At 51.7% G+C, this 9,133-nt stretch overlaps 1 protein-coding gene across 1 annotated transcript; it reads left to right on the top strand.

Moving 5' to 3' along the window:
* Positions 1–337: 337 nt before the first annotated feature.
* Positions 338–7,892, top strand: TOB2 (transducer of ERBB2, 2). The gene is made up of 2 exons (XM_054582446.1): positions 338–755; positions 6,693–7,892. The coding sequence occupies exon 2, from the start codon at positions 6,784–6,786 to the stop codon at positions 7,792–7,794; it is 1,011 nt and encodes a 336-aa protein (XP_054438421.1). The 5' UTR covers positions 338–755; positions 6,693–6,783; the 3' UTR covers positions 7,795–7,892.
* The last annotated feature ends 1,241 nt before the right edge of the window (positions 7,893–9,133 follow it).

Raw genomic sequence — 9,133 nt, 5'->3', positions numbered from 1 at the left:
GATTATAGTGGTTTGGACGATGAAGAAAATAACTATGAGAAGGCGCCGCGATGGGGAGCGCAGACAGCTTTGCTGACGTTTGAGCTAGGATATGAGTGATGAGAGGGGGCCCGCCACAGCGGTGTGGGGACGAAAGAAGAGGGGGTCGCTAAGTACCCTTCAGTTTGTCAGAGAGGGGCCTCACGGCCCCAAGGGTTAAGCCGTCAGCCCGATCGAAAGTAGTCCCGGCACGGCGCCGGCCCCGCCCCTGCAGGGCGGAGGGACGCATCACTCAGGGGTGGGGAAGCAGGATCCGTGCGCAGGGTTGCCAAGGGTGAAACTTTTCATTGACTTTGCTCACTTCGGGCCGGGGCGCGGGGAGGTGAGGGTCGTCGTGGAGTGGAGTGAGTGGCTCGGAAGACTCGGGGCTAGAAGGGCAGAACCGCCCTCCAGCCACAGCCCGAACCGTCCTCCACCCCGTACGCGAGCCACCCTCCCGTCCGCCATCCCAGCGCCGTCGCTGCCGGCCGGCCCGTCCTCCCTCCGTCCCCCACCGCTGAGCCCAACCTACAAAAAGCTGAATTATTATTGAGAGCCATAGCCCAGAACCCCACCAAGTCGCTCCCAAACCTCAACGAAGAAAAGGACACATTGTCTCCAGCCCGGCTGCGCCCAGGAACAGAAGGGCGAGCGACCTCTGTCCCGTACCCCGGACCACCCTGGAGGGAGAAGCCGCCCCGTGGTCGGCAGCCCGCCCCGCCGCCGCGGAGACCCGAGTGAGTTGAGTGGGGGGCTTGCGGGCGGGTGCCCCCGATACCCAATAGTCCCGACATCTTCTCCCGTTCCACTCCCGCTCTTCGCTTTGCTGGACGCTCCACGTTGCTGTCGCGCCCCCGCCCCACGCCTGGCCAGCATTTTTCTTTTCCCCGTGCTCCATTTCCCATCCTCACGCTCCTGCCATTCTGGGGTACCCCAGAGCCCCTTTCTCTCCCTATTGCAAGTGTAGGTCCCTCCTGGGTGGGGTGCATTTCCCCTCTGTTCGCCGCCCTCAGTTCTTCATGTCCTAGAGACTAGCTTGATTTTTCTTGTTCCTCAACTCTCACCCCACAAAATAAATCAGAGGAAGGAAGGGGATCTGGGCCTTGTTTTCTGCTTTCTTTCCCGTGTGCGGAGAAAAGGCGGGTGGCGATAATTAATCGGGTTTATTTCTGGCCCTGCGAAGCCTGAGAGATGAAGGGTGACACCCCCCCCCCCCCCCCCCCCCGCTTTTGGACCGGTGACTGGTGACTGTCCTCTGGCCGCTGAGCCAGAATTCACCATTTAGGCTTAAGCTCTTTATTCTCTTTAGTGTTTTTAGTGGAAACTGGGCAGGAAAAAAAAAAGTACCTTTAGAGCTATACCAGTGAGTGGATTCTGGTTGATACTGGTGAGGTGCCTGGGAGGAAGAGCCCTGCTCCTAAATTCTTTCCCCTCCTGTCCAAAGGATGGACTGTGTCCTTGACCAGAAAGGGAGGGGAAGGAGGGAGCAGAGAGGAAGGGCAACTGGCAGGTCCTTTTCCACCCTCCCCAAGAGAAACCAGAACCCTACACAGCAGGCTTCAACTTGGGGGCCAGTGGAAGGGGTTTTGGGGGCCTCTCTGTATACTAACCTTTTTCTCCTTCCTATCCACCCTACCCTGGGAGTGGGTCCCTCGCCTTAGATTTTTCCAGCAGAAAAACATCCCTATTGCTTTCTTGGGCACCTGGCCCCCATCCCCCTCTTAAGCGGAGGGTGAGAGAAGCTTGTGTGGGAGGAAGGATTAGGGAGGTTTGTTTAACACCCTGTAGGGGAGTTTTGCCTAGGATCTGGTAAGTCTGGTCAAAGAGCAGGCCTTGCAGTGGGAGGAGGCTCACAAACAATTTTAAGTATTGAAAGGTGATGTTCAGGTGTCAGAAGTAGTTTTTCCTTTCCTGCCCGGGAACCTCTTCCCATTTCCCTCACCGTGTCTGGTTACTCGGACTTGGATTAGAAGAGGGGTGAGGCCCGGGCCCTGCTGGCTTCTGGCCTTCTGATTGCCGGCCGGCGCCTCCCCGCAGCTTAACTGGGAATTTCTTTGGCTGAGAGGACGGTAGAACTGGCTTTTAATTACTGCCTTTACTTTCCTGGTTGTTGGGGCGCTGGAGCCGAGCCGGCTGGTCACTAACTGAAAAGGCTCTTTCTTTCTTTCTTTTTCTTTTTTTTAAGATTTTATTTACCTTTTTTTTTAAGGGAGGGGGGAGAAAGAGAGGGAGAGAAACATCAATGTATGGTTGCCTTTCGTACGCCCCCAACTGGGGACCTAGACTTCAACCCAGACATGTGCCCTGACTGGGAATCGAACCAGTGACCCTTTGGTTCACAGGGCGGCACTCGATCCACTGAGCCACACCAGCGAGGGCAGGCTCTCTTTTTTTTTTTTTTTTTTTTTTTTTTTTTTTTTTTTAATCCACCAGCATCGCTACAGCAACTCCAGATGGAGACCACCAAACCCCAGGAATACAGATTAACTGACTGGGGTGAGGGGGTGGGAATGTGACCTTATCTATTTGAGCCCACCGCCTTCAGCCAGGAAACCTCATTTGAAGCAGATCCTTAATACCACAAACACGGGAGGCGAGAAAGAGAAAAGTTCAGCCTCTCGAGAAACCGAGACATGGATATAGTAGGATGATGCAGTACGTTGAGTAGGCCTTATGGTAGAATTTATATAAAATGTATTAGGCGGTGGGCGGGGGAGGGAGCCCTCGAGCACAGCGCGCATGTGCCTCGGAAACTTTTCCTTGGTTCTCCATCCTCGGCCAGCTGCCCTTACTGGGCATGCGTAGTTTGCTGGCGGAGCCTTCGCAAAGTACGCAGGGAGGTGTAGTGTGCAGAGAAAGTAGGTCACTTGGTTCGACCTGAGCTTGAGGTTTCTGAGGACTACAGATCCCAGGGTGCGGGGCGCGACTTCGCCGCCGGCCTCCCCAGTTACATTGGGGCTCAGTCGAGCTTTCCTGGCTTCGGGAAAACCTGGCATGCCCTAGAAAAGGCCCTCTTAGGGGGAAGGAGCCTTGCAGTCAGACTTGGGCTGTGCCAGCCAGTGTTTGGGGGAGTTGGTGTGAGACTCTGGGTGGGGTTGTGCAGTCGGCCGGCACAAGTCCTGGAAGCCTTTCTCCCACACCCACCCCACCGGTGCTCCAGGGCTGGTGGGGTGGGTTTGTCCCCTGTGGCCCTGGGGCTCAGCTCTTACTCCCTGGCACCCAGGTTGTGACACTTACTGTCAAAATTAAGGTCCCCTCCTCCCTGACTCCTCTGCCCACACTCGCTTGAATCCAGTTGTACTTGATTGTAAGTCGCTTTGATTGTTAACGCTTTGGATGCCTGAATATTTTTATAGGTTCTTATAGTTTGGGAGCCTGGGGGGTTCCCTGGCCATTATCTTTCCTTTTCTCTTTTTATTTTTTATTTTTTTAAATAGAAAAAGAAGGACATTGATATATTGTTTTATTCATTTATGCATTCACTGATTGGTTCTTGCATGTCCCCTGACCAGGGATGGAACCCATAGCCTTGGCATATGGGAATGACACTCTAACCAATTCTACCCAGCCAGGGTCTCCTTTTCTCCTTTTATATATAACGATTTTTTTTCCTTAAAATTCTTCCTTTGCATTTTTGTTAGGCATTTTCTTTGGAATCTCCATTACCATGTCAGTGACTGCAGCCGTCACCACTCTCGTTTTTGCCCTTTTATGCACTTTTCTTTAAAACAAGTCAGCATGAGGCATCCGATTAACTTTGTTGCTGGAAGTAAACAAGTGAAGGAGGATAAGATTCTAAATGGGTTGGACAGAAGTTATTCTCACATTTGCAACTTTTTAATATATTTACAAAAAGTAGATTTGCCATGGTTAAACAGTTAGCCCCTCCCCTACTTATTTATTTATTTTATTTATTTATTTTTGCCGCCTTTCTGGCCTTTTGCTCCTGAGTCAAGATTGGAAAAGTTCTATGAGTTCTTTCCTGCTGCTTAACCCAAATCTACTTGTGTCTTTTTTTGAAGGATAGTTATTTCTAAGCCTTCTAATCTTACCACATTCTATAAATATTTTATATGTAAACTCTAGAATTTGTTCATTGCCTAAAAAAAAAATGAGCGAACTCATCAGAGTGGTCACTTCTATCTTTAGTTAAAGACAAGACAGCACTAGTGCTTTAACCCTCTGTTCCATAAGCTTCTTGAAGTCAAAATTAGAACCTGAGCTGATAGAGCAGAAAATCTCATTCTGGTTGTCCGGCATTTTTGTAAGGTTCCACCCCACAGCCATCTGGCCTGGCCTGTTCTCCAATTAAAGAGGCAAAGGTGGCATTATATGTACTTCCTTATTTGTGCCACAGCGTCACTGAGGTATAAATTGGTCTGCAGCTTTAGTTGCTTATGCTGCAAAAAATGGGTAGCTAAGCAGTGGCTCTATTGTATTTTAAGGTAGGAGGTTTATTTCCCAGTGACTCTGGCCTGCCTTTAAAATGCTCTCATTTTGAGACTGAACTGTTTAGGGGAGGTTAACTTGGAGGGCAAATATGCAGTAAAGTTGGAGATGGGCTAGAAAGGTGTAGGAGCCCTTTGGTCTGGGTGGCGTCCTAAGAGGCCATGTGATGCCTTGAGAAGTATCTTGTACTAGATTCAAGTCTGTTTTACTTTTTTGAAAACACTGTCTTTAGCTTCAGGCTTATTCCTGGAAACCAGTGCCAACTCTCTTCACAACATTTTAGTCTCCTCTGTGTTGGACACCTCTGGTAGGCTGCCGTGGCCCTTACACAACTCCCTTCCTGAGCGGAAGCCCAAGTTCCCGGTGGCTGGCTTTGCATGTGGTGATGAACCCAGTCCTCAGAAACAGAAATCCCCTTATCTTCACTCTCCTTTCTGCTCTTAAAGCCAGAAGTACCCTGGAATTGATCTGTGGTGACCATGAATAGACATTTAAAGCAACTTGAAGATTCAGTGTTTGTTGGAGGCTGGGATAGAAGGGAGAGAAGGGCCACCTGAATCCTGAGCATCCCTGTGGGGAGCTTGGGAGAGGCCATGGTCGGGGCACCTCTGTTGACTGCCAAGAGAGGACCCTCTGTCCGCTCAGAACGGAAGCGGGGGCAAGACTAGACCTGGCCAGTGTGTATGATGCTCCAGATTGACCCAGTACTTCTCCTCTGAAACTCCCCTCAGAGAGCTTCGCTTGAGGATTCAGTCCTAAAAATGCCTCTAGGGAACATGGCCCAGGTCTGAGAATTACAGGGAAGTGAATTGAGGCAGGTGTTCAGAAAATTCAAGATCCTTAAGCCTAGAATTAGTCCTTGGATACTCTGTGCTGGACCAAGAGTGGATTTTAATCAAATTCCAGCTCTAGGTCTGTCGCAGGACAGAAGGTGTCCTTGACAGATCCTGGATCAGCCTTGCTTCTGTGCTGAGCTCAGCAACAGGGCCTCACCCAGACGCCTGGCTAAGAACATGTTCTGGCCTTGGTGGCCCTGCAAGGCAGGTGGCCGTTTCAGTTCAGTTCTCCCATACCATGAGCCTGGAGCTGTCCTTTTGCGAATGTGAGGAGATGAGGATCACTGGCTCTTAGGACCTGACAGATCATCTTCCTGGGACGTGAGTTTGGCCCAGAAGTCAGGAATAAACCTCTTTGACCTCTGTGTGATCTGGCTGTGAGAGAATCCCAAAATAACAATCTGAGTGTTTATCTTGGGCCGCCTCCTCTCCAGGGATCTCCAAACACTTGATAAATCTGATCTGGTGCCAAGGACAGGTGGTCAGACAGTCCCTGGGAGGCTGAGTGATGATGGAGCCCCAGCTGGAAGCCTCAGGGTGATGGAAAATTTCTTCTCTCTGCCCTCCTCATCACCTACTGTCTAGACGTTTGTAGGCCAACAGGACCCCCCTTCCTCCTCCTTTCTCCTGCAGCCCTGGGGCAGTCCTCATCAGCAGTTCCATTGTTGGCCCAGACCTCTTGACTTTTTCCTGGGAATCATGCTCTCATCTCATTCTTGGAGGCCATCTGGATGGCAAATGCTTGCGTTGGTTCCACTGCGCAGTTCTTAAATCAGTTCTGCAGACCCACCGTGAGCCAGAGCACATAGTATACGCAGGAGCCCGGCATGACAAACCAGATGTGACTGGAGTCCAAGCCTTCAGTGAAAAGTTGGCAGTGCTACTTCTTGTTTAGTGACCTGTATCCCTTTCCATTTAAGGAGGAAAGCTAAAGATTTTAAACTTATATCCCAGCCTGTGACAATTTGGGAGCACAATTTCACCAAGATACTGCAGAAACAAGTTAACAGGAGCCTTCCCTTCTCCAGCTGAGTTAAGGGCTCAATTTTTTCATGTTACTTGTACAGTGGTGTGAATTCTCAAAATACTGGGAAGCACAACATCCTTATTTCTTTAGAATTACTTAAAAAAAAAAGTTAATTTTATCAAGTACTTACTGAATACCAGGTACAGCATGAGGCAGTTTATATTCTTGACCTAACCAAGTCCTCATGATAACCTCATGTTGCTGATGAAACTAAGGCTCAGAAAAAGTGATTTGCCCACAGTCACACAACAAAAGAGTCACTAGTAGAGCAGAAATGGGACCTTGGGGCTTTTCTGTCCTTTGCCATTGATTGCTCTTGGCTTTCTGCTTATCTACTCATGATGCCCTCTCTTGTTTCCCAGAGCCATCTGGATCCCAAGGCTGCCTACCTTCCGTCTTCAGCCCTTGGCCTGTGCACGTGCCCCGCGCTGATTGTCTGCCTAGGAAAAGACCATGCAGCTGGAGATCAAAGTAGCCCTGAATTTCATCATCTCCTACTTATACAACAAGCTGCCCCGGCGGCGGGCAGACCTGTTTGGGGAGGAGCTAGAGCGGCTTTTGAAAAAGAAATATGAAGGCCACTGGTACCCTGACAAGCCACTGAAGGGCTCTGGCTTTCGCTGCGTCCACATCGGGGAGATAGTGGACCCTGTGGTAGAGCTGGCCGCCAAGCGCAGTGGCCTGGCAGTAGAGGATGTGCGGGCCAACGTGCCTGAGGAGCTGAGCGTCTGGATTGACCCTTTCGAGGTGTCCTACCAGATTGGTGAGAAGGGGGCTGTGAAAGTGCTGTACCTGGATGACAGCGAGGGCTGTGTTGCCCCAGAGCTAGACAAGGAGATCAAGAGCAGCTTCAACCCTGATGCCCAGGTATTCGTGCCCATCGGCAGCCAGGACAGCTCTCTGTCCAACTCCCCATCACCATCCTTCGGCCAGTCTCCCAGCCCCACCTTTATCCCGCGCTCCACCCAGCCCATCACTTTTACCACCGCCTCCTTCGCTGCCACCAAGTTTGGCTCCACCAAGATGAAGAAGGGCGGTGGGGCGGCAAGTGGCGGGGGTCTGGCCAGCAGTGGGGCGGGGGGCCAACAGCCCCCACAGCAGCAGCCTCACATGGCCCGCTCTCCCACCAACAACCTGCTGAAGCACAAGAGCCTCTCTTTGTCTATGCATTCACTGAACTTCATCGCGCCCAACCCCGCCCCTCAGTCCCAGCTCTCGCCCAACGCCAAGGAGTTCGTGTACAATGGCGGTGGCTCTCCCAGCCTCTTCTTTGATGGGGCCGATGGCCAGGGCAGTGGGGCCAGCACCTGCAATAGCAGCAGCTTCGACATGGCCCAGGTATTTGGAGGTGGTGCCAACAGCATCTTCCTGGAGAAGACGCCCTTCGTGGAGGGCCTCAGCTACAACCTGAACACCATGCAGTACCCCAGCCAGCCGTTCCAGCCCGTCGTGCTGGCCAACTGACCGCCCGCCAGCCTGGGGGCCTGGGGCACCCAAGACCACAGAAAAGAGAAAGGAAAGGAAAGGCCAAAAAAAAAGAGGAAACGAAAAATATACAAAAAGATTTCCAATCTTCTCACTCTCACTTCTAGAAAAAAGATGCAGCCGAGGCACGGAGTGGGAGGGGCTCCCGAAGCACCTGAATCGTGTTTAACCCAACCTCCCTGCTGTTTTCCTGCCTGCCTCTGATTTATTTGGTTGGTTTGGGTTTTTATATTTTTCCTTTTTTTTTTTTACATGTAGTTTTCTATATAACATCTTTAATTAGTGACTTCCTGTGCTAAGAATGGTCCAGATGTGAATTGCTGCTCCCTCTCACCCTCCCTCCCTCCCTCCCTCCCTCCCTTCCTCACACACCTGGTTTCCGATTGGTGTGTCCAAGCTCACAGGGAAGGAAGAGCTGCAGCTGGGGCCTGGCTCTCCTCGGAACAGAGAGGCTGACCCATGCCACTGCATCAGTCACCCAGCTGTCCTCTCGCCCAAAGCCATCCAACCTCAGCAGGCCTTCTTGTGTCCTGCCACCCAAATAGGGCTGACACTGGCCCCCACCCCCTCTCAGGCATGGGTCACAGGGAGGTTAGCACTCTGTCTATTGGAATTCCTTTCATCTCTGTCCTGTGGCCTCTGTGCCACCATCCCCACCTGGTATACCAGACTGTCACCGTGGCCCTGGAGACCCAGCCACTGACGTGTGTGGCCTCTCATGCAGCCCCTCTTCCCTGGGCCTGAGGTGATGGGTAGGGAGGTGGGGCCAATGGGGGTCTGTGTGTGCGCACGCGTACACATGCACGTGTGCGGTTTGCTGTCTGATTTTAAAGGATTCCAAGCCATGTGAAACTTCCCCTCTGGATGTGACTCTGGGTTGTAGCAAGTGCTTATTTATGTTGGAGGTTGGGGAATGGGCTGGGGCAGGTTGCCAAGCCCTTTGTAGGGTGGCTCGCATGGTGGGGTGAGACTGGCTGAACCTGAGACACTCCCGGGGAAAGCACTGCAGAAGGAACTGGTTTCCAGACTTTGGAGGGATCTGCACTTTTGTTTTTGACCAAAAAAAAAAAAAAATTGTGAAGGGTTCGCTATGAGGGGCTGAGGGAACACCCAGCCTCTGATGCCTAAGAGAAGCCCCTGGACTCGGACCCTCCTATCATGTGACCTTCGCCCAGTGTGCGAGCCTCCCACCTGAGTGCCCTGGGGGTGAGAGTGTTTGGTTAGTGCCTATGATGGGCAGTCCTGAGCCTCACATTGAGAGTTTTGGGTTCTTCGTTGTAGATGTTTTAGTGCATTTCTGCCCCTGCCTGCTTGAGAG

The sequence above is a fragment of the Pteronotus mesoamericanus genome, unplaced genomic scaffold (assembly GCF_021234165.1).
Source record: "Pteronotus mesoamericanus isolate MK-2021 breed Mesoamerican mustached bat unplaced genomic scaffold, CSHL_Meso_final contig_702, whole genome shotgun sequence".
Classification (NCBI taxonomy): Eukaryota; Metazoa; Chordata; class Mammalia; order Chiroptera; family Mormoopidae; genus Pteronotus; species Pteronotus mesoamericanus.
The sequence above is the reverse complement of the archived record's forward strand: the minus strand, read 5'-3'. Positions and strand labels throughout refer to the sequence as shown.